Below are 27,060 nucleotides of genomic sequence, written 5' to 3'. Positions count from 1 at the left end.
TATGTATATATATATATATTTAATTACCTTTAAATATGGAAAAAATAATAGTTTTTGGATGTATATTGACAAAAATGTCCGTAACAATAGTGAATTGAGCATCAGTGCACAACTTGAACTGGTCTATTATTGGTGTCAAAATATTAAACAGACTACAATTATAGGTTTAACCGGTAGATCACATAATACAAAGTGTGACTGGATAAACTTGTGCCTTGATGTATCTGCCAGAATGTTCAAAAATCGTACTAAATTGAAAGGACTCAGAATAGTGATCTAAGTTGACGAAAGCTTATTAAGAGGATCGAGGAAAAATAATAAAGGTTGACTTCGAGTTGCAGATTTACCAGTCGAAAATCTTAACTTCGATGACAATCGATTTTTTTATTTAATTTAATATTTATTATTGAAACAAATAACGAGACGGCGACATAACGAAGACGTGTGTTGATAATATAATATAATCATTTTTATTACTTTATTCATAACAATTTTTGTTTATTATTAAAACCACTTCACATCATCCCACTTATTACTAGAATATATTGTCTAAAATCGAAATATAGTAGTAAGGTGAAAAAACAAGGTAGAACACGTACAAGAAAATAGCCAACTACTTTAGAACGGATAGCTTATTGGAACAACATTAAATTTTACCCATCTTAAAGAACATTCATCTCATGTTTCTTCAATGATTTATACTGGATATATACTAATAATGTATGTAAAATTATGTTTATTGCTTATTTATTACAGTTTTGGTGCGATAGTCATAATAATAGCCGAACTGTCTTTACTTATTACTCATTACCCAAATACCTATTAGCAAAAAGATGATGTTTAAGCCAAAGTAAAAAATACAAAATTAAGTATAATGGTCGAAGTGAATTATTTGTACGTAATTTTATTTCAAATAAAAATGAATACTAGTGATTAATTTTGGATTTTTCGTTATAATATTTACCTATGTGATAATTAAAAGTTGGTCCAACGCAATGGGTACAGTATACATCTCGGTATAAATACATTGCAAACATTAGATATCCAGCTAGTGATAAGTGTGTCTGTGTAATAATTAGATTATAATATTAAAGAACGGCACGATAGCAGTGTACGAGTCTACGTAAGAAGGTGGTAAATAGTAAATACTAAATGCCAAATGGTAATAACTAAAGAGCGATCTGCGTTGCGCGTCGTCGACATTTTTTGTTTTGATGCGGTTTTTTTTATTTGCGGCCAAGACTCCGATAGTGTAGTACGGTAACCTACCTAATTTTTATCGTCCTAATCACCCACCGTGATTCGGCAAATTTTTATCATATTCGTTTGACGATTTGTTGCGTTTGCACTCGCCTGTTGATAATACATATAAATATTATATCTGTGTGTTCAGCACCGTTGCGGCGTCGTTGGCAACGGCGCGGCGCGCGGTTCAAATGTGTTAGTGACTAGAAAAACGGCGATTCGAATCGAAAACCGAAAATACCGATTGGGCATTGAGACCAGTGGCGACATAACGAATTAACGAACTCGATCGGGCCCACAGACGCCCGAGTGGGCCACCAGACGTCGACACTGCACAGTGTGCTCACTCGTTTTGGTGCGCGTCCGTAATGTCATTTGTCGGTTAAAAAATGTGCCGTTAACGAACGTACGAATCTTATTTTCCCGCTCTTGATTAATCCGGGTTGATATCAGTTTTCGAAGACACATTTTTCGTCGAACGGACAATGGTAAAACCTGTGAATTTTCGATACTAAAATAACACATTGTAAAACTTCCAATATTATTATATCACGTATTATGTATTTATGTTTATACATTAGTTTATCATTATTGTAGAATACTGCGGAGCATACCTCACAGTCCGTCACATACGTTTGAAATCAAGTAGGTATTTAAATTATAATATATTTTACTAAAATCAAAATTTAGGTTTACGTACATGTTTATATACACTTTTAAAACTCTGATAGGAACAAGAACTGCAGTTATTGCTTTAGATCAATGTATTCACGCGAGCTATTTCGTAAGAAATTGTTAAATTGTTTTCCAAAATATACACTTTAAATGACTATAATCTTTTTTTTTTAATTTTGAACGACTTTCGTGTAAAATATTTCAATATTTGAGTAGGTATAACTTGTTAGGTATTCAGCGAGCTCTAAACATCTCTATAAGACGTTTAAATGTTCTAATGCACCTATTATGATTTGTATTTAAAGATCTGTGCATCTGTGATGTATAGATGTTTAGAATTAGCCTAAATTAAAAACTTTTTTGGATCTATACTTGATTGAGATGAGACATCGATGAAAACTAACGTGTCTCAGAGATGCTTAGTATCTAGATACTATTAACACAGTTCAAGAATCAATTATATTTGTTTAATGTAATATTTATAAGTTTAAAAACTTTTAATTTAATATTATTTGTCATGGGTTAATAATAATAATAATAAGAACCATATATTAACATATTATTTCAACATAAAAAATTAACTCATTAGTGGCTGGTGGAGTAAGCAAAGGAAATAAAATAATTTATGGATCTGCTATGATAACTTGTCTTTACTCCTTCAGTCTAAACTTTAAATTCAGATCTATGTTTATTAACATTTTTCAAAATTGTTTGCATATTTTCATTTGAATAACGTATTTGAAATTAATGAAAAACATGTTTGCAGAATAGTGCTCAGTAAAAGATTTTATTTCCAGGCCAATGAAAATCATTTTAGTTTTTCATTATTCACCCATTTTTTATATTGCTTATTTTAACATTAAAAAAAACATTTAGTACCTATAAATATTACAAATGTACCTATATGTTATTTCCTAAATAGTATATCAATGTTGTAACTTACTCACCATAAGAAAAGTTAGTGGTTAGATTTTATTAAATAGTACGTAACATTAATGATGTAAAATAATAATGCAAGTATATAACTATATACTTATTTGTTAGGATAGGCACAGTGCTCTGTATGTTTTTTTTATTGCATTGGTGGTTGTTCAATAGGTAACTAGTTTACAAAACATGATTTTATTTAATATAGAAAATTATGCTTCGACTAGTTCATATGTAAATTTGTAATGAAAGTAACAGGATTACAAGTATAACAGTACCTAGGTTTTAACTTAAAGAAGAATAAAATTATTTGATGTATTACCAAACAGTACTACCAATACTTATCTATACTAGTCATTTTTCTATCACGCAATATTATTTTAGTTTTTCAATATGTATTTAAATATACATAAATTATAGTATATAATAACTAGAGCTTGGAAGTTGTTTTATTTGAAACTTTTTTCCACTGTTTAGATTTGTTGTTAAGTTGATTTTAAATTTGCTTTATACAATTTAGATTTAAACATTTTTAATGTAATTTTGTAGATTTTCCTCATTTATAGTACAATTTTAGATGCTTCTCAATGTAATTCACAAACTTAAATTTTTGGAGGTTTTAATGTGGCTTTGAAGTTAATAAGTGACAAGTTTAAAAATGTTCTTGATTAAAATAAGAGCCATGAAGTTATATAACAAACATCAAACATAATATTGTCTAACATTAAAATTGTAGCCAATAAATGGCCATAAGCATTATGCATTTAAGAATGTGTTTCTTTTAAATATGCACCTATAACTTCTGCCTTCGTGGAACGCAGTTTTTCTGTTTAGAAGAACTTATTGTCTAGAGATCTTTCGAGCTTGTGAACCTGAAAAAAATCTTTTATCATGCAATAAATCATTTTCAAGGTAGATACATACATTTTTATAATGAAATATAAAAAAAGGAATGTTAAAATAAGAAAATCCTAAAAGACTGAAGAAAAACCAGTTTAATTTAAATTTTTATTTTTAATTAACTCTTTAATGTCATTTTCTAATAAAAATAAATACATTTTTTAGTGCAATTTAGAGTATTTTTTACTGCTTTTCGCAATAACTTTCGAGCCTTAATAATAACATAATACAGTAGGGTTTTGATTATACAAACAAATTAGGACTGTGCCTAATTTTGATACTGAACATTTTTTTAGTACTATTTATGAAAATTGATATGGTGATATACTGATTAATGATTTCATAATTTATGCATTTTTTTCTAATCTATGTTTTTTGTTTATAATTTATTGACCCTTGTGATACATGTATAGTATAATATTTTTATTTTTATTTATTGAAAATTAAAATTAAAACTTAGGTAGGTAGCTAAAACTTAATTAAAATTTTTTTTGAAAAATTAAAATAAACTAATTTGTGAACCTGGTTTTTAGAAATCTTGTTAATCATATTAAACTCTGTATAAATGAACAAATAAACATGAACTATTTATTCTGGTTAATATATGGCAAAAATTATGAAAATGAAATGGACAATAAATAACATAAAATTTTAGGTACTTTCAGGTTATCTCGACTACCTACCAATTTTTATTAAATATTTAAGATAATATTATATGAGAATAAATACATTTTAAAATCAATTTAAAATATTTGTATTATATTGTAATTATTGTAAAATTAAATAATACAAATTCAAAAAATTCAAAATTAATTATGTTTTTGCAGAAGAAAGTACTTCTTCATAAAATGTTTGGAAAATGGATAGTTCGGCAAGTTTTTTACTCTAACAAATTCAGTTAGGTAGAAATCTAGATGATAGCGACCAGTGGCGTAATTGGCCATGTTTGTGGGGGGGATAAAATATTTTAACATTTTACCTATACGGCTATACCCCCCCCCCCCCCCCCCCCACCCATAAAAAAAAATAAAAAGTATTTATTATAAGCACCTTTCAGAATTCAGAGTAATATATTTATGTACACATGAGACATGGAATAAATTCCGATTATGTGTACAAATCGATAAGTTATTTTTAGTTAAATAGGACTACGGAAAAATATTAGGATAGGATAAGATAGGACAGATTATGACAATAGTCTTTCGATCGTCGTCGATCCACGATAAAATAATACTTTACTGCTCGGTGGTTTATTTTTGTACCACTACACAATGCATAAACAAACTCAAAACTTACACAAAAGCGGGTAAGTCGTGGATGTCGCTCTGGTGTACAGTAGGTTACTGTAATGGATGGGATTAAATTTGAATGCAATGATAGGTATCATTGTATACGAAAAACGATTCTGAACGGACATGATTTGTCAGTCTAGGATATATTATATTTAAATATTGTCATATATTCTATTTTGAAACAAATATTTTATTTTTCAATTAAGACGCATTTTGCATATGGCATGGTTAATCAATTAGTGTAGTTATCATGTAGTTATCATAATTCATAATACCTTATATTATCATAGATATACGAATACCTGGTTTGAGGATAAATCGTTATCATTACGCGATTTCATAAAAATTTAAAACTCAAACGCTCAAAACATTTTTCCTATAATGACGCTTCAAATTTTCTCTATAGCTATTTGAAGCAAAACTTGTTTAAAACTTGGAGTTAAATTTTATAACCTTAGATATAAATACAAACAATATTATGAATTTTGAACTTCAAAATAATTTGCAAATATTCATGGTTTTGACGAATTGATGTCAATATTTGAAATTCAAATGCTAATAAAAATGTAATTTGAATTTCCGGTGGACATTTTGTCGGTGATAAAGATTGAAAAACTTGTAAGGAGCCTTGTATTAAATTTTCAAATCTTAGGTGTAAAAGGAAAATTTTTTATGAATTTCTAGGATAAAATAATTTATGAATTTTTGTGATTTTTACATATGTTGTCAAAATTAAAATTTGAATACATGTAAAAAAAAATTGTGGCTATACATTTATTTTATTTTTCAACTGCTATTGTAAAAATATATTATGAGCCTTGTATTAAATTCTCAAATCTTAGAATTAAAAAGAAAAACTTTTATGAATTTCGATCTAAGATAATTTGAAAATTGCCGTAATTTTTACGTATTAAGTCAATATTTGAATTTCAAATACTAATAAAAAAAAATTGTGCCTATGTCGTTCAGAATAAATCGTTATCGTTACACTATTTCATAACAATTTTAAATTTAAACGCACTTAAAATTTGTCCTATATTAATGCTTCGAGTTTTCTCTATAACTTAAAAATTTTTATGATTTTTCAGCTTCAAAATTACTTGCAAATTTTCGCATTTTCGACAGATTTCGTAAAAATTTGAACTATAAACGCTTATAAAAAAAAATCGTGCCTATGTATTCTTATAATTTTTTAATCACTATAAGAATAACTTATGAGGAACTTTGTATTAAATTTTCAAGTATTTTGATAGGGCCAAAAAAAATTTATCGACACTTCAAAAAATAATTTTCAGACAAATTGAAAATTTCAGTCGTCTATAAATATCTCAAAAAAAGTCAAAATATTTTGAAAATTAAATCATGTAAAGAAAATGCCAATCCTAATAACTGGTAAAATTTTAGTACTAGGACTTATATTTTTTGAATAATAACAAATATTTAAAATCGTTTCAGGATAAATCGTTATCGTTACGCTATTTCGTAAAATTTAAAATTCAAACGCACTTAAAATTTTTCCTATAATGATGCTTCGAAGTTTCTCTATAGCTACTTGAAGGAAAACTTATGGAAAACTTAGTGTTGTATTTTCAATCCTTAGTTATAAACGCAAAACATTTTATGATTTTTCAACTTCAAAATTACTTGCAAATTTTCGCGTTTCCGACAGATTTCGTAAAATTTTGAACTATAAACGCTTATTAAAAAAAATCGTGACTTACGATTTTTAATTTTTTTTTAACTACAATAAGCACAACTCATAAGGAACCTTGTATTAAATTTTCAAGTTTTTTTGGTCGTTCAACATTTTTTTACCGACACTTAAAAAAAAATTCTCAAAAAAGTCGAAAATTTCAGTGGTCTATAAATAATTCAAAAAAAAGTCAAACATTTTTGAAAATAAAACTGTATATACTATATAGATAGCACTACCATAAACATTTGGTGAAAATGTCAAGTATTTACAGTGATTAGTTTTTGAATTACAACCATATAAAAAATCTCGAAAACTGATTTTGCGTAAAAATTCCCGTTTTTCTGTCAATTTTTTTGGTTTTTCTCGATTTTTTTGAAAAATGTTGGAAAATGTTTACTTTTGACCTCTATAATGCACCAAGGATCTTAACTTTTACATCGGAAACCACTCCCAAAGTTTGAAATCGAAGCATTATTTCGACTAGTTATGCTGTACACAGACACACACAAAAAAAAAACACATCATTGTAAAATCAATACATTCATCACTTCGTTCAGAATCTAATACACAAAACATATTCATATTGCAATAGTGATACTTATAAACTTGCGTGGCTGCATTTAAAACGAACTAGGTACGAAGTATTTATATACAACTAGCATAAAGGATTTTTTTTTTTGTATTATTTCTATAAAGTATAAAATATAGGCTATTTATAATAATATTAATTCGCCGAGGTATTTGATTTCAATATATACATTTATATAAAAAAAAAAATAATAATATTATTAGATAATGAAGTACACAGGTATGTAGTTAATCAATCTTAAAAAAAAGGTCATGGGGTGGATACGATACCCAAATCCCCCCCCCCCCCCCCGTAATTACGCCACTGATAGCGACCTGTTCCACTTTGCTTTTATTTCGCCTCTTTGCCGATCTCCAAAGTCGTTTAATTGTGTAGTGTGTGTGCTTATTATATAATATATGATTGTAATATTTAGCGAATAGTTATTATCTGATATTATTCTGATATGAGTAGGTATTGTAATATTTATTATATCGGTTGTTTGTCTTTACTGTTTTAAAATAATAATAATTTGTAATGTAGGTATTTGTCAATAAATGTTGTCATTAAGTGTATACCTTAGTATCACACTTACGTACTTTGCAGTGTGCCAAAATCTAATGTCTAAAATCTAAATGTGTGAGCCCTAGTACCAATATTGATCCACTTGGACACGGCTACTAATGATTTCTCATCATTTTTTTATTGTGCCGACATAATGTTAATGTAAATGTTAGACTAGGGCCAATGCCCAAATTTTCCACCTCTACTATATACTAGTTACCATTTACAATAATATTATAAGTAAAAGTGTATGAATAAAATATTTCAAAAATACGAAAAACGAATGCTCATACAATTTTCCATTTTCATATTTTCGAGTTGCCATTAACTGTCATAATAGCGTAACTGTATTATTTTATCCTGAATCATAAACTTAAAGAAAATGTAATATATTATAGAAAAACATTTTGAATTTGCTGTTGAAATTTTAGATTCTGAGCGGAGCGATGAATGTATTGATTTTACCATGATGTGTGCTTTTTTTTTTGTGTGTCTGTCATCACGTTTTGGGGTAGTAAAAGTGCTTCGGTTTTTGACTTCAGTACCTCGTTCGATCAGAAAGTGAATCTAGTTGGTACTTTGGGGGGGGGGGGGGGGGTCAAAAGTAAAAACTTCAATACTTTTCTAAATAATCGAGAAAAACAAACTAAAAATTAAGGGAAAAACGAAAAATTTTACGCACACTCATTTTTCGACAAAATCGATTTTGGTTTTTGATGTAATTTTAAAACAAATGACCATAGATAGATGAAATTTTCACCGAATGTTTATATAAGTATATTCTATCCATCATGCAATTTTCAAAAATGTTCGACTTACGTTGAACTATTCATAGGCATATACCTACAATTTTCGATCATTATTAGTTTTTTTAAAATTAATATCGATAAAAATTTATTTTTTGGCTAGAAGATCTTGAAAATTTAATACAATGCTTCTAACACATTTTAACAACAGCAGTTAAAAAATAAAATAAATTCATAGTCACATTTTTTTTTACAATCATTCAAAGTTTGAATTTTGACAACATACGTAAAAATCACGAAAATTCATAAATTATTTTATGCTAGAAATTCATAAAAAATGTTTCTTTTATATCTAAGATTTGAAAATTTTTAATAATCTATAATATATCCTAGACAGATAAACCGTCTTCGCTCAGAATCGTTTTTCGTATACAATGATATAATATCATTGGATTCAAATTTAATTCCATCCATTACAGTAACCCACTTTTAACCTACTGTACAGAAGAGCGACATCCACGACTTACCAGCCTTTTTTTTTCTGGGGGGGGGAGGGGAGGCTTGGAATTTTCGCCTTGCAATGCCTTTGCATAATTTTTTATTTTTGTTAACAACATTCAGGGATTTAGAAACAAAATATTTTCGGAATTTTTTTATACTTAAAAATTGAATTTTAACAATTATTTAATTATTTATTTCATATAATTACTTTAAATTTGAATAAGAAAAATACCTTTGTGGCATCAAAATTATATAGAAAAGACAACTATGTTAGTTCACTACTCTTTAATTATAACTTGTGTGTGACAATGTGACATGATAGTTATTAGTCATACTTTGTATATATGTCGCATATATACTAAGCGCCGTTCTTCAAAAATATTATTATTATTTTGTTTTTAAATAGAAAAGAAATTAATTGCCATTTCCAAATATAATGAAATATAATGTATTACAGGTTGTCCAGTACGCATAGAATGCCTTCGAAAGAATTTTCAACATCGTCTTCAAAAAATTTCAGTACATCGTTTTTGCTTAAACACCAGCCACAACCTCCCAAATGATTCAGATTATGTTGAAATGTTAAATAATAAATTCAACAAGAACAAGCAAATATTGAGACATTCTCCAATCGTTGGTGAAAGTGAAATTGAATTAGGAAACGATACAGTATGGTACCTAACAAGAATTATATTAATTAAATCCTTAAAATAAGTCACAATAGGTGACAGATTAAAACCAAACTGGGAAATATGAGAGCTTTATAACATTAATAATACTATAGAAGACACTTAGTTATACAAAGTAAAACTTAACATGTATTGAAATATTACGTATAAATTACTTTACTGATAACAAAATACAACGCAAGGCATGAAACGAGATGGTTTATAATCAGTATAAACTTTCATAATCTTTAAAAATATTTATTTTTTTATACATTTCACGTTTTATTTTTTTATTTAGATATCAGTATTAGCTCTTGGTTCAAAATAAAATTTGATTTCAAAAACATATATTTCGTCACATACACACAAGTTGCTCAAAAACCAACCATTCATACAATTTATTATATATCGAATAATTCTCCTGGATTTTGTGTGTCACAAAAGTGTTTAATTTAATTTTTTTTAAGTTATAAGAATACATATTATCTGCCAAACATTACCATCCAAATGCCATGTAATAAATAATGAAACTGTATAAATTATTAATTAAATGGTCTTTAAATGTTACATTTTTAAAATTTTGTTTGGGATTGTCCTTTGTAAAACTACTTAAGGATGCTTTAGTCGATTGTGTTTGAGAGAATTAATTTAAGCAATTAACCATGATGATAAGTATTTATGTATAAAGACATGACCGTATGTCATATCAGTAGCGGACCTAAAGATCATTGAAGTAAGGGTGAATTGGTAACATAGATTGATAGGTACTAACACGGCGTAACTGAATACACATTTCCGATTTTCATATAAAAAAAAAAAAAAAATTATCATTTCTTATATTATGCGGTGCTATAATTTAAATAAAACAAAAAGTCCTAGTGGGTAATCGCCACGTCGCCCCCCTTAAATCCATCACTATGTCATATATGATTAATGATTGTGTTGTATTTGTAAAGTAAATGAGCATAATATGTGCGTGTGAGTAATCTTATATTATATTCATTAATTTATAATCTTTTTTTTGTAATATTTCTGAGAAATTAGTAGTAAACAAGTAGAACTGAATAATATGGATAGGTCGTTGTTTATATTCGTCATAAATTTTATTAAGTTACGTACGCGCAGGTATTGAACAATTATATAAAATTAAAACACATTTTACCATGATGTGTGTTTTTATTTTTTTTTTTTGTATCTGTGATCACGTTTTGGGGCAGTAAAAGTACTTTGATTTTTGATTTCAGTACCTCGTTCGATCAGAAAGTGAATCTAATAGGTACTTTGGGGGGCAAAAAGTAAAAAATTCTTAATATTTTTCTAAATAATCCGGATAAACAAAATAAAAATTAAGGGAAAAACGGGAAATTTTACGCACAAACAATTCGACAAAATCAATTTTGGTTTTTGATGTAACTTTAAAACAAATGACCATAGTTACATGACATTTTTACCAAATGTTTATATAAATATATTTTATGCACCATGCAATTTTCAAAAATTTTTGACTTAAGTTGAACTATTCATAGGCATATACCTACAATTTTCGATCATTATTAGTTTTTTTTAAATTAATATCGATAAAAATTTATTTTTTGGCTAGAAGATCTTGAAAATTTAATACAAGGTTTTAAACATATTGTTACAATAGCAGTTGAAAAATAAAAGATATTCATAGTTACAATTCGTTTTTAAAAGTATTCAAAAGTTTGAATTTTGACAAAATACGTAAAAATCACGAAAATTGGCAAATTATTTTAAGCTAGAAAATCATAAAAAGTGTTTTTTTTTTTAAATCTAAGATTTGAAAATTTAATGCAAGATTCTTTATAAGTTTGTCAATCTTTATCACAAAAAAAAAATGTCCACCGGAAATTCAAATTAAATTTTTATAAGCATTAAAAGTTCAAATTTTGACTAAATACGTAAAAATTACGGCAATGTTCAAATTATCTTAGATAGAAATTCATAAAAGTTTTTCTTCTTAGATCTAAGATTTGAAAATTAAATACAATAAGGCTCCTAAAAATAAAATAAATGCATAGTCACAAATTTTTTTTTACAAGCATTCAAATTTTATGTTTGACAACATACGTAAAAATCACTAAAATTTGCAAATTATTTTAAGCTAGAAAATTCATAAAAATTTTCTTTTTAAATCTAAGATTTGAAATTTTTTAATTATCTATAATATATCCTAGACAGATAAACCGTTTCCGCTCAGAATCGTTTTTCTTATACACTATATAATGATATAATATCATTGGATTCAAATTTAATTCCATCCATTACAGTAACGCACTTGTAACCTACTGTATAGCAGAGCGACATCTACGACTTACCCGCTTTTTTTTTCAATTTGAAAAAGTGAGTGTTAGGCCAAAAACTCAGATAAAATTGAAGAAATTGGGTTTGATAGATTACATTTTAGATTCTGAACGAAGTGATGAATGTATTGATTTTACAATGATGTATGTTTTTTTTTCGTATCTGTGTACAGCATAACTAGTCGAAATAATGCTTCGATTTCAAACTTTGGGTTCATTTTAGAGGTCAAAAGCAAACAGTTTTCAAAAAAATCGATTTGTATGGTTATAAATTATAATTCAAAAACTAATCACTATAAATACTTGACATTTTTACCAAATGTTTATGCTATTGATATCTATATACAGTTTAATTTTCAAAAATGTTTGACTTTTTTTGAGATATTTATAGACAACTGAAATTTTTAATTTTTCTGAACATTTTTTTTTGAAGTGTCGATAAAATTTTTTTTGGCCTATCAAAATACTTGAAAATTTAATACAATGTTTCTCATAAGTTATTGTAATAGTGATTAAAAAATTATAAGAATACATTGGCACAACTTTTTTAAATTAGCATTTGAAGTTCAAATTGACTAAATACCTAAAAAGCGGGTAAGTCGTGGATGTCGCCCTGCTGTACAGTAGGTTACTGTAATGGATGGGATTAAATTTGAATGCAATGATAGGTATTATTTTATACGAAAAACGATTCTGAACGGAGATGATTTGTCAGTCTAGGATATAATATTATAATATTATATTATATTATACTTAAATATTGTCATATATTCTATTTTGAAACAAATATTTTATTTTTCAATTAAGACGCATTTTGCATATGGCATGGTTAATCAATTAGTGTAGTTATCATGTAGTTATCATAATTCATAATACCTTATATTATCATAGATATACGAATACCTGGTTTGAGGATAAATCGTTATCATTACGCGATTTCATAAAAATTTAAAACTCAAACGCTCAAAATATTTTTCCTATCATGACACTTCAAATTTTCTCTATAGCTATTTGAAGCAAAACTTGTTGAAAACTTGGAGTTAAATTTTATAACCTTAGATATAAATACAAACAATATTATGAATTTTGAACTACAAAATAATTTGCAAATATTCATGGTTTTGACAAATTTTTGTCAATATTTGAAATTCAAATGCTAATAAAAATTTAATTTGAATTTCCGGTGGACATTTTTTTTGTGATTAAAGATTGACAAATTTGAAAGGAATCTTGTATTAAATTTTCAAATCTTAAATTTAAAAATAAATTTTTTTATGAATTTCTAGCTTATAATAATTTGCGAATTTTCGTGATTTTTACGTATGTTGTCAAAATTAAAATTTAAATGCTTGTAAAAAGAAAATGTGACTATACATTTCTTTTATTTTTCAACTGCTATTGCAAAACTTTTTTAGGAGCCTTGTATTAAATTTTCAAATCTTAAGGTATAAAAAGAAAAACTTTTATGAATTTCGATCTAAGATAATTTGAACATTGCCGTAATTTTTATGTATTTAGTCAAAATTTGAACTGTAAATGCTTATAAAAAAAATGTGTGACTATATATTTCTTTTATTTTTCAAATGCTATTGTAAAACTATTTTAGGATCCTTGAATTAAATTTTCAAATCTTAGGTGTAAAAGGAAAATTTTTTATGAATTTCTAGGATAAAATAATTTATGAATTTTTGTGATTTTTACGTATGTTGTCAAAATTAAAATTTGAATACATGTAAAAAAAAATTGTGGCTATACATTTATTTTATTTTTCAACTGCTATTGTAAAAATATATTATGAGCCTTGTATTAAATTCTCAAATCTTAAAATTAAAAAGAAAAACTTTTATGAATTTCGATCTAAGATAATTTGAAAATTCCCGTAATTTTTACGTATTAAGTCAATATTTGAACTTCAAATGCTAATAAAAAAAAATCGTGCCTATGTGTTCTTATAATTTTTTAATCACTATCAGAATATTTTATGAGGAACTTTGTATTAAATTTTCAAGTATTTTGATAGGGCCAAAAAATTTTTATCGACACTTCCAAAAAAAATTTTCAGACAAATTGAAAATTTCAGTCGTCTATAAATATCTCAAAAAAGTCAAACATTTTTGAAAATTAAATCATGTAAAGAAAATACCAATCCTAATAACTGGTAAAATTTTCAAGTATCTAGGACTCATATTTTTTGAATAATAACAAATATTTAAAATCGTTTCAGGATAAATTGTTATCGTTACGCTATTTCGTAAAATTTAAAATTCAAACGCACTTAAAATTTTTCCTATAATGACGCTTCGAGTTTTCTCTATAGCTACTTGAAGTAAAACTTATGGAAAACTTAGTGTTGTATTTTCAATTCTTAGTTATAAACGCAAAAAATTTTATGATTTTCAACTTCAAAATTAATTGCAAATTTTCGCGTTTTCGACAGATTTCGTAAAATTTTGAACTATAAACGCTTATTAAAAAAAATCGTGACTTACGATTTTTAATTTTTTTTTAACTACAATAAGAACAACTCATAAGGAACCTTGTATTAAATTTTCAAGTTTTTTTGGTCGTTCAACATTTTTTTACCGACACTTAAAAAAAAGTTCTCAAAAAAGTCGAAAATTTCAGTGGTCTATAAATAATTAAAAAAAAATCAAACATTTTTGAAAATAAAACTGTATATACTATATAGATAGCACTACCATAAACATTTGGTGAAAATGTCAAGTATTTACAGTGATTAGTTTTTGAATTACAACCATATAAAAAAATCTCGAAAACTGATTTTGCGTAAAAATTCCCGTTTTTCTGTCAATTTTTTTGGTTTTTCTCGATTTTTTTGAAAAATGTTGGAAAATGTTTACTTTTGACCTCTATAATGCACCAAGGATCTTCACTTTACATCGGAAACCACCCCCAAAGTTTGAAATCGAAGCATTATTTCGACTAGTTATGCTGTACACAGACACAAAAAAAAAAAACACACATCATTGTAAAATCAATACATTCATCACTTCGTTCAGAATCTAAAATTACGGCAATGTTCAAATTATCTATGATAGAAGTTCATAAAAGTTTTTCTTTTTAGATCTAAGATTTTAAAATTAAATCCAAGGCTCCTAACACATTGTAACAATAGCAGTTGAAAAATATTAAAAATACATAGGCACGATTTTTTTTTATAAGCTTTCAAAGTTTGAATTTTGACAACATACGTAAAAATCACGAAAATTCGCATATTATTTTAAGCCAGAAATTCATAAAAAATGTTCTTTTTAAATCTAAGATTTGAAAATTGTTAATAATTTGTAATATATCCTAGACAGATAAATTGTCTCCGTTTAGAATCGTTTTTCGTATACAATGATACTTATCATTGCATTCAAATTTAATCTACCCTAGTCAGATGTCCACTCCACCCTCTAATGTACAGCAGAGCGATACCCACTTTCCCGCTTTTTTAAAATTGATTTTAAGAGGACAAGATACAGAAATTTGTTATCTCCACCTTACAAGTGCGTATCTTAAAATTTTTACTCTCAACAAATTATGTTAATCTCCGTTATTTTAAAAATAATAGAGTGATATATAGTCAAATATTTCATTGTTTAATATTTTATAAAATTTTTTCGGTTCATTAATCTAATGTTATACGCCTTCGCGATAACTCGTAATGATCTCAATTTGTTAAAACGATTTCCCATTATGTTTTAAAGAAGTTTATTCTATAATTGTTCAGTTGGTCTTAAGTCTTTTCTATTTGTTTTAATGCAATATAAAATATCTAAATGTTTGGTTTGTAACACATTAAATAAAACGTCTGTGAAACTAAATATTTTACTAAATACTTTAAGTAAAAAATACGTGTGATTACTATTAAGAAAATTGGTTAATCCTTGTGAAGCAATTATAGTTTCGTTGTCTCAATAATAAGTATTTATTTATTAATATTTCTAAGAAGGAATATATGTCCGGATAAAGTGTATAAAACATGAATTAAAGTTAGAATGGAAGCTTTCACATGCATTTGTTGTTCGTTCACTGCTACTGCTTATTTCTGCTCATGTGGGAGGAGGAAAGTTTGACTGTGGATCAATATAGTTTTCTACGAGTTAATCCATAAATGTATTTAATTTTTTATCATCAGGCTTGATAGACATAAAATCCTCAGTAAAACTTATTTCAATATCATGTTCATTCAGCATAGGTAATTTAAATATATTCTTTAAAAACGGTTCTGTTTCTAATACATCATCACAATAATTAATACCTAATAGGTTAATAAATTTTAACTTAAAAATGATTGTAAATTTAAACACATGGTGTTATTAATGTGTGTTGCCACACATTTTGTGTAAATTTACACAAATCATTAATAACAGTGATACTTAAACCAAGATTCTGTACTTTTCGTCTCTATGTCTGTCCCAGATGAAACCATGGACTATGATTAACAGGACTGGAAACGAACCCTTATCATTTGAACAAGGTCTGTTACGGAAAGTTAATGAGCGATTATAGCGCTATCTATTAGTCATATATTATAAAATTGAGTAAGTCACCGAATACTGCAGTATATGAAGCTGATGAAAAAAGACAAATACAAAATATATAAGTATTTTGTACCATTAAAATATTAAATAAATAAAATAATTTATTAAAACTATTAAATATATAATTTTATTCAAAAACTGGTCATAATTATAATTGCACTTTTTTCTTATAAAATATGTATAATATAAATCTAGATATTTAGTTATTTTTCAACTAATTAAAGCTTATTAATTATTGTTATAAACTTTTCATAGTAATAGTGAATATTTTATATTCATTGTGTTAAATGAATAAACTAATTTCTATATTAAATATTTTGAAATATAAAGTACAAAAATTAACAATGAACAAAAACAAAAAATATAATTTTAAAACTATAATTTGTATAATATAGTAATTATTTAACAATTTTATGATGTAGTTAATTTACTTAATTTTTTTTTTTTTACAAATGTTTTCTTTTGTTGACGATTTTGCATTGCACAATATTGCCGCATTCGCATTCTTACATAATAAACACTTATCGTTTTTACAATTTCTGAAGAATGAATATCACATGGAAATGTTATTGTATAGTTCTCTAAAATATAATTTAGAGTTGATTGAAATACATCGATTTCTGTACAGTATATAGTGAAGCCTTTTTCTAAAACTAAAACCAAATTGAAAACATGAAAATTAGGATAAATTAGTTTTCCATTTGACTTTAATAATGTCAAGGTTGCTTCTGGTATATTATATGGTTCAGTAGAACCTTTCAAAATTTCCAAACAAACATTACATTTTGTAGATTGAACTATTTTTCTACACATATATCCACAAACATAATAAATAACACAATTTATAGTAGATGCCTGGAAATAATTGTAGTCTTCAAATACAGATTCTGGTTCCCAGTTACCTTCTTTTATCAATGTATCAAGTTTTAATTTGAAATTTGAAACTATACTACTTCTTGCAGTAACAGCTGTATCATTACTGTTACACACTGAAAATTAAAAAAAAAATACAAAATTAAATATTTAAAATATAAATATAAAAAATTTAATTTTAATTTACTTTTAAACCATTCAAATTAGATTTATCAATAGCTTATATTATTTTAACTTTATGAGATGTTATTTACCAGTATCACTAAATATTTGCTTAACATCTGTAATAGATATTTTAGGAGAAGATGAATCCAAGATTTTGCAGTTACCAGTTTTAGGAGGTTTTAAAACAGAGTACAGAGACAACATCTTATATACTTGAAGAAACGTGGGAGTTGAAGGGTGATCGTTTGGCCCAGTTGCTTGACGTATTGTGCCAAAAAACAACTGAAAAAATGTTATTAGTATCCAGGACTAAACTATACAGTTCGTAGTTTCTTTTTTTACGATAATACAATGAATAATATAATATTTATTACATTTCAATAACTGTTAAAATAATAATTTAATATTAATTTCACCTCAATCTGATCTTGGTTAAATTTATTACTGAGGACATAATGGTACCCACATTCACTCAATAAATATTTAGACAAATCTATAGTTGATTGCAATGTAACTCTTAGGCCTTCAGCAGTTGGCCGAGTTAGAAATTCATCATCAGATATTTTACCATCTTTATTATTTTGTTCCCAAATATTTAGCCAATTGATTGTGCTTTCCAAAACCTTTTTTAACAAAGTTAATAATTAATTGCGAAACTAAAAAAAATTTTAAATTAAAACTAAAATTTCTTATTGTGTATTATAAAGTATATTTACCTTGAAATCAGTACTATTTAACTTAATTCCTTCATTTTTGTGCCTTCGATTTAATGCATTAAATCTTTTCACAATGTCTTGAGTTTCTTCACTTCCTTGAAGGCCTATACACTTTTGGTTTCTATAAAATTCCAAAGCATTAGCCATTGAATTACTCAGAACCTAAAACATATTAATATCAATTAAACACAAATTACAAACAATATTTTTAATATTTCAATTACTTGAGTGGCTAATTTTACACTCATTTTGGATAAAGTATCCAGATTTAAATGTCTCATAGTAATTTTTGGACAAACTCTTAAATTAATCTGGCCATGAGTGTCATTAATTGTATCTATTTTACGCATTTCTACAAAATGAAACCAACTTATACATTTTTTAGTATCAGATACCTATTATATTTCCAATAAAAAATAAAAACAGATTTTAATTATTTGATAAAAATTATAGTTATTTTTAATCACACCTTTAAATACTTATTATTATGTAAGCGATTCCTTACTGTTTTAATTAAATGTGGTGCATCACTAAAAACATATACTTTCCTTTTGTCATTAAGCGGGTGCATTTTTCACATTGCCACTTGTATATCTAGATTTATATACTCTAAATATGGCAAATAGTTTTTCACATTCTTTGCACCTATTAACACCAAGTGAATCCATAACAATTGTACAATTATAATGATGCCATGTGCCATGATTTAGTTTTGCACTCTTGACTGAAATACCTAAAAATAAAAATAAGGTAATACTTGGTAATAATTTTGGTGAAATTATATAAAATAAATTACTAAATACTTACCTGAAAAATTAACTGCTTTCGGGCCACCAATACAGATACTTTTTTTATCAAGTAACATTAATAAATTAACAACTTCTTCAATGTTATTAGGTCCAATTTCAAAACTATTCAAGTTAAAATTTGAGGGTTTCAATTTGACATTAAAAGCATAACATGAAACTTGAAAATTATGTAGGATAACTATTTGTTTTTCAACAGTAGCTTTAGGGATATCATCATTTTGAATTTGCATTGAAAAAAAGACTAATGTAGTTTCATTTTGAATGCAACTCCATCCAGTCGGAAGATTAACAGATTTTAATTGTTTGAAAAATGTAATAAACTGAAATTCCTTGATTTAAAAAAAATACATACCTAACATTAAATTTATTGGAATGAAATATAAAACAGAAATAGATGTATTTACCTGATGATTGTCTGAATTATTTAAGGTTTGAAAATTGCTATGGAAAGAATTATTATAATCAGAAAGAGGCACTTGTATCTCCAGAGAATTACAATTTGAATTTATACTAGATGAGTCGATTATTGGTGTACTACAAGTCCAATCAAGTGTTTTACGACATAATGGATACTGTAACATATTAATAAAATAAATGCAATATTTATATATAATATATAATATATAATATACAAGACTGTCCAGTGTCCCATTTATCCATCAATCATTAGTCCAATACATTTGTATGATACTTTTAATATACAGTTTAAAACATTCAACCAATATTGATCAAAAATAAAATTTAAATATTAACGTTACCTACTCAATAAAACATTTTAAAAACATGTTTTTTCTTTATAATATTTATGTAATGAAAAAATGATATGGTTTTCATACCTCTGTGCAGAATTGTGACCTTGCAAGTATTGGTGTGATTTCTGAGCAGTCATTAAAGCTTTTGTTAACAGTATTACCAAATAATGATGGCACAGCACCCTTTTGTAACTTAGGAATACTCCTCTAAGAAAAAAATTAAATATAAGGTAGTAAAGAGTTATCAACTATAATAGTATCTAATGAATAATTTTAAAATAATATGATACACTGCAAAAATTTTTTCGGGAAGTAGGTATAATAAATATTTTAAATAGGTACTCACTTCCAGTGGATCAGAAACATCATCTGGCCAATTTACATAAGATCGAACCAAATCATCATTTGTAAAATGCAATTCACATATTTTTTTCACAACAGTAGCTTTATTATTATTTTCAGAAACTACATTATTCCATAATTTATTTAATATGGGGTCAGCAGGTACAGAAAATAGAGTATACTTTCTGAACGTTTTATCATGACTCTTACAATTTAATACTGAGCACTTATAAACCATTTTAAAAAATATAAAAACATCCACCTCATTACAGTTTTTTATACGATCACCGTGATTGATAATTAATATTACACGTAAAATTTTCCAATGAATACGGATATATGGTAATTGTATACATATTATAAAAAAATAGCTATTCATCTTTTGTTTATTTTTAGCACCATAGACAAAGATTATATTTTTAGAACAGACTTTTTAGTCCGTAATTTTTAAACAATTCAGTTGTGTAAACAATAATCAAATAGCCAGGGAAATAGTATTTTTCAATGTAAACAACTACTAGTTAGTTAATTAATTTAATATTCTAATTAATATTTTTAATTTAATTTAATATTAGGTTTGTTCACAATTAACTAGGAGATGGCGCTACAATCGCTCGTTGACCATCCGTAACAAATGTGGATCATATCATTATACTGTGCACTATTGTTCGTTTCCAGTCCTGTTAATCATAGTCCGTGAATGAAACCGACAACCTTTTGTGATATCTGGCCAAACATTTTTCGTACCCATATGTGTAGATTTTTCAAAAGTTGAGTACTTAATTTCGGGGTTAAGAACATATTATCCATTCAATTTAATTTTGTGTATTAATTTTTTAACGGCAAAAAACACGAAAAATTCAATTCTGTTTTCAATAAAAAAAATACTAACGGCATGCAATAACTATTATATAAAGTAATGAAAAATTAAAATGTTGCTAAACTTCTTGAATTTACTTAGCTCAAATTAAAACAATAGGTTTTTGTTTAGTAAGTAAATGTAGTAAACTGTAGTAACTAATAATATCTTATGTATTAATGTAATTTTAATCATTTTTCATATCAGATAAACTAAAATGTCAATTTAATAACTAATACAGTTTTAAAGCTGGATAGATATTATAAATTGGTAAATTTTTTGTCTAAAATTATTTAACACATTTTATAACTAAACGTTATGATTCTAAAATAACATGTACCTGCCTGTCCTGCCTAAATTAAATCATTTAAACTATTAACAGTGTTCGGCGGAATCAATTTGTAGATTTTATAAACAGTAGTCGGCGGAATTAATAGCCGGCGCAATCAATATAAACCTTTTTCCTAAGCAGGTAATTTCGGCGGAATCAATAAATCCCCGTATTAAAATGGATATAACCGTTTTCAACCAAAAAAACCTTTTCGGCCGATTCACTTTTCAACCAATTTTAAAATAGGTCGATGATTCATTTTTCGACTAAAATCGTACCTTTCCTTTTCGACCATTTCGCTTTTCGACGAAATTTAAAATAGGTTGATTCTCTTTTCGTCTAAAACAAAAAACAATTTAAAATAAAATTTAGATAATTATTTAAAATATAGGAATATCGATATATTAATATTATTTCTTGTTCACGTTACAATTTGTAGGTAGGTATATTATAAAAAAAAATTCAAACTAATAGGTATATAATTGTTTTAAAATACCTTATAGAAAATATTTGTAATAATAATTAATATTATATAATTTGTATTATATTGTGGAAAATTATTTAAAATGTAAAAATACCTACATATTAACATGGTTTTTATATTTGTATTACCTATACTTAATAATTATTGACAAAAATTGTATATCATTATTTTATTATTTTAAATTTATTATGTACATTTTTGCTTTGAATCGACATATTTTAAATTTGGTCGAAAAGTGACTCGGCCAAAAAGGATAGGGTACATTTTTGATCAAAAACAAACTCGCCCATTAAAATACACTAAGTTAACGCTGCTAATTAAAAAAGCTATCTGAATTCTGCCGATTTTACAGTATCTAATTGGTTAGAATTTATTTTCATTAATATCCATAATCCACAATATTACAAGGATGAAGAGTGACATTGAAATTTAATAACAAAATCATTTATTATAAGATTGTGGCCTTTGAATATGCGTTAACTGGAAACATGAATTAGATTAGATCCCTCTAAAGTAATATGCATTTCTCAACATTTTTATTTGAACAATTTTTTTTTTGTTTTTTTGTATTTCCTAATGCTATATTTTATTTTTTCAGAAATTTTTTTGAATGATCAGCTGGCTCAAATAACTAACTACCTAACTCGACTAATTTTTTTCATTTCTACTGAATTTTATCTGTTTATCCTGAATTAAAATTCTTGAAGCATAGAAATCGCACTTTACTAAATAGACACGCATAAAAAATTAGTGAAAGATAAGATTTTTTCAATTTTGCTTTGTGCACATCTATATTCTGTTTAATATTAAATACTAATTTTTTCAAATCAAGAATGAAAAAAAGATCTTAATTTAATCATTTTAAAATTTTAAATATCAGTTGGTATAATAGAATGAGAGGTTACTCTAATTTTTGAAGTTATAGAGTCTATAACTTCAAAAATTAGATTTAAGTGTAGTTGTATTGTGAACTTAAAATGTTCTATGTTGTACGTTTGTAAAACGGAGAAAACAAATTCCCGTCAAAATTCTTTTTTTTCTCTAGCAAAAGTTATATTTTGAATATGTTCACTAAACAAATATTTTTCTTTCTCTTGATTTCAATACCGATCATCTTGTACTTACAAACATCTCATGCATTTTTCCTTGGTATGAGAAAACTATCATTATACTCATTAAACATCATACCTGTATTTTGTATAGGTATTATAATGCCATGTTCTATTTATTTTAATACTTAATAGAATTTTTAATCCATTCTTGAAATAACTTAGGTATGCATCTTTGATATAGCCAAGTTACTTTCTAGGTATTTTTTTTAGTATTTCCCCCATTTTAATATCATTTTACTCCTAGATAATTGTTTATATTATATTTTCGGTCATTATTTTTTAACTCTTATGAAATTTTTTTTGTCTTCTTCAGCTATCAGGTAAAATTGTCACAGAATTTTCAAGTTTCATAGAAACTGTATGAACAATTTTTTTAGAAATTGACAATGTATTGAGGAACATAGTTTGACATAAAGAATTTCAATTCCATTTACATTCAAATTATATTTTTTTCGTTGTTACTTGTTTATTTGGAATCATTTCGACATGTCCAATAATATACCATTATCTATTATGATCCCAAAGATTCCAGTAAGACTCAAAAATATTAACATGAATTTCTTCATTAATTTTATCTTTATATTTTAAATGGCATTTTAATGAGCAAGGTAGTTTTTTCCTATTTAAATGTTCATTACCATTGTTGAAATAATTTGGTCTTTATGTCAAGTAATTTTTCAGTCTAACGGATACGCTTTCTAGTTCTTTTTGTTGTACTTAGCTGGGGTGGTTTGTCATGCTAAATTACATAACATTTTGAATTCTTTAGTTCTAGATTAGACGACACTCATAAGCATCAAGCCTCGAACAGAGCTTACAGTACTCATGTATTTCATCAAAATATTCCATTACATTTTTAGTTTTGTTCTAATTTAGAAAGATGATTGAATTAGGGACATGCCTAAAGGAAATCTTTAAAAGTCTATGCGGTTCTGTGTATGATAAAACAGCTTTTCTTTTGTTTTTTCGACTTTCTAAAATTATGTACAAGTTTTCATTTGTCGTGTTGCATATTTTGATTAGAGATTTTAGTATAACTTATTTTGTATATTATTATAATTTTTATATTTTATATTATTTTATAAAAACCTGTTTTTAGTTATAAACTTGTCTAATAATATGTATATTTACGTGTACATTGTGATATTCTTTCGAATTTTATAAAACTGAAAATTTTTAAAATATTTTATATGAATAGTATAACTATAGTTTGGAGACCAGTAATTATATAAATTAATCAAATAATAAACTGAAATGTATTTGTACTTATCGTCGTTGTCATTAGCAATAATGTTGAATTATGATTAGTTATTAATTCAGTCATTTGTTATTTCTATAAAATTTGATCGTGTCATAATAAATTGATACAAAATAGTATTACTCACGTTTTACTTGTAGGTATTAATGGCAGATAAAATTCAACAGTCGTCGTCGGAGAATCAGCCACACATGAAATTTTCATGGCTCAAAAATACATTAATACAGAGTGGATGAATAGGCTTGTCTCAAAATGGGAAAAAACAGAGATCACGACGTAAAAACTTAAAAATACGGAGCTGGTAAAAATGGAAATACCACAAAACAAAACTAAAAAAGATTAAATACAGCGATGCTTCAACTATTTTTATTACTAACTGTTAATAATTACATTATTGTTTTGAGATTTTAATGCATAAGCGTTATATTTAAATTCGATGTTTTTAACAGTTATATTATAGGTACTAAATTATTCGATATTTTAATACATATTTTGAACGATGATGTAATAAACTATTGAAAGGTCGCTCAATTGTTCTGGTGGTATTCTGATTTATATTCCTTAATGTCGTGGATTGAAAATCGGTTATTACTATTTTAATGATACATAATAATATGTACTAGCACACTATAGTCATAAATCCGTTTTATAGTATGACGTGAGTAACTGCGTTAGATAGGTAACTTCGTCAAGCCCAGTCTAATGACATCACGTTGCTTTTTTCAATTCTTTGTTAACAATTCATGAATAATAAGAATGATATTTGATACTTAATACCTATTCAATGTTATGTATTATTAAGGCTAGGGAACTGGAAGTTGATTCGTTTTCTAATATTTATTTAGGACATGGCTTACTGCTATAACAATTTGTTGCATAAAATCAGGAGTACAAAGTAATGTTTTTGAATATATTAGGGGATTTCGGGGCAATTCGACAAAGTTGATTTTTCAAATCGAGTACCTATCTGAGTAGGACAAACTTTAACCTCACATCCGTAATCTTTTTTATAATCAATATGAATACCTAAATGGATTTTACTGATGTCCATTAAATTTTAAAATTATATACTTATCATGCTAAATAAATTTTAAAAAAACTTAATAAATTATTTGACATGTATCGAATTCTCCAAAAAAATTGTTTATGATATTACATCAATCCTATTGTGAAAACGGCACACCCACTACTTTATAATTGAATTGACATTTTAGTTAATCTTTTACACAAAATCATTAATTTACATTTAGATACTACATAATAATTTGTTTATCATATCCAAAATATAATCATTAATGCTTATAAACAATTATAAATTAGCATCTTAAATCTAAATATTAAACTGTGTTTCAATTGTAATTCGATGATAATGTCACAAGACGTTCTGATAAATCCTATGATTGATTTAAAATTATTTTATTTTTAAATATTTTAATTTTCTGTTGTAGATAGATAGATACATCAATCGACTAAATCTATAAGACCGCAGGAGTCAACCAGGAAACTCGAAGTCAAATCAATTTTTAATACCGACTAATTTAGAAAGTTAGTTTCAAGTATTTACTTAATTAAGCAATATATAATTTAAATACATTTTTTTCGGAATTATTGCTTTCGAAGGATTTATTTTTTATACTGTAGTTACTGTGATTACCTAGTAAATAATGAATAATGAATAATTATTGATTCATACATTTGTTAATTCCATACAATTTGCTCATATCAAAATAAATGGATATATAATAAATATTATTCGTGTTTTACTTGTAGGTATCAATGGCAGATAAAAATCAACAGTCGTCGTCGGAGAATAATACACACATGAAACTTCCTTGGCCCGAAAATTCTTTAATGCAGAGGCGGATGAATAGGTTTGTCGCACAATGGGAAAAGCAGAGAGATCTCGATTCAAAAAGTAAAAAGGACGAAACTGACAAAAATGGAAATACAACTTCAACACAAAGCAAAACTAAAAAGGATTAAAAACCTTTAACTATTTTTAAATTTGTATTTTTAATTACGAACTGTTAATAATTAAATTATTGTTTTGAAATTTTAATGTAAAAGTTTTATATGTGAATTCGATGTTATTAACAGTTATAATAATATAGGCACTAAATTATTCGATATTTTAGAGTATATTTTTAATGATGTAACATTTTTAAGCATTTTTAAAATAAACCATTATTTATATATATATCTATATATATATAGGTTATTCAATGGTTCTGGTGGTATCTCTATTTCTGGTAGTTGTACTTTTTTTAATGCGCACATATTTCAGCTGACTCATGATTGAATTGGAGCGCATGACAATGGGTAAATTATTTGTCGGTTGCACCGATCATCACTTTTGGATTATGGAAATATTCAATATTTGATTTGTACTCGAATGCAAAACGAAGTAACGAAGCTGATGTAAATGTTCGACGAACACGTTTTCGTTGTCGGCCTTGGTCATTTGCTCTGTGAATTGTAATACTACCCATAAATGATATGTGTAAATAGGTAGCAGCCAATAACTGGTTTGCATTTTTCAATAACGCGGATTGAAAATCGATAAACATCTAAATTACTCGTTTTATCTTAATTCCATAAAAATATAAAATTTATATTATACCTAATATAATGGTAAGATTAAAATTGAAGTTATGTAGTATAATACATCTTTAATGTATCAAAATTCCATTTCGTCAGATATTA

The 27,060-nt window shown here is 26.2% G+C and overlaps 2 protein-coding genes across 7 annotated transcripts in view; one reads left to right on the top strand and one right to left on the bottom strand.

Moving 5' to 3' along the window:
- The window catches only part of LOC149061406 (uncharacterized), a 7,884-nt gene extending 6,610 nt beyond the window's left edge, over positions 1–1,274 (bottom strand). The window contains exon 1 of one of the 2 annotated variants that reach the window (XM_089217619.1): positions 965–1,274. The gene's annotated coding sequence lies outside the window, so the exon portion shown is untranslated. The remainder of the gene's footprint in view (positions 1–964) is intronic. The other variant, XM_089217618.1, reaches the window with a different exon arrangement.
- On the top strand, positions 1,185–27,060 carry LOC149061405 (uncharacterized). Of its 5 annotated transcripts, none has more exons than XM_089217629.1 (5): positions 1,185–1,733; positions 1,827–1,890; positions 9,572–9,783; positions 25,806–25,902; positions 26,128–27,060. In XM_089217629.1, the coding sequence occupies exons 1-4, from the start codon at positions 1,731–1,733 to the stop codon at positions 25,836–25,838; spliced, it is 312 nt and encodes a 103-aa protein (XP_089073755.1). In that variant the 5' UTR covers positions 1,185–1,730; the 3' UTR covers positions 25,839–25,902; positions 26,128–27,060. The 5 variants fall into 5 exon arrangements, 1 of the variants encoding a protein (XP_089073755.1); XR_016189819.1 differs by having other exon boundaries at positions 1,193–1,771; positions 1,843–1,890; positions 9,572–9,788; XR_016189818.1 differs by having other exon boundaries at positions 1,199–1,733; positions 1,843–1,890; positions 9,572–9,788.

Source organism: Diuraphis noxia, unplaced genomic scaffold (assembly GCF_037042655.1).
Source record: "Diuraphis noxia isolate RWA-SAM2 unplaced genomic scaffold, SU_Dnox_SAM2 contig0001, whole genome shotgun sequence".
Classification (NCBI taxonomy): domain Eukaryota; kingdom Metazoa; phylum Arthropoda; class Insecta; order Hemiptera; family Aphididae; genus Diuraphis; species Diuraphis noxia.
Note: the sequence above shows the minus strand (reverse complement) of the source record. Positions and strands in the feature narration are given on the sequence as shown.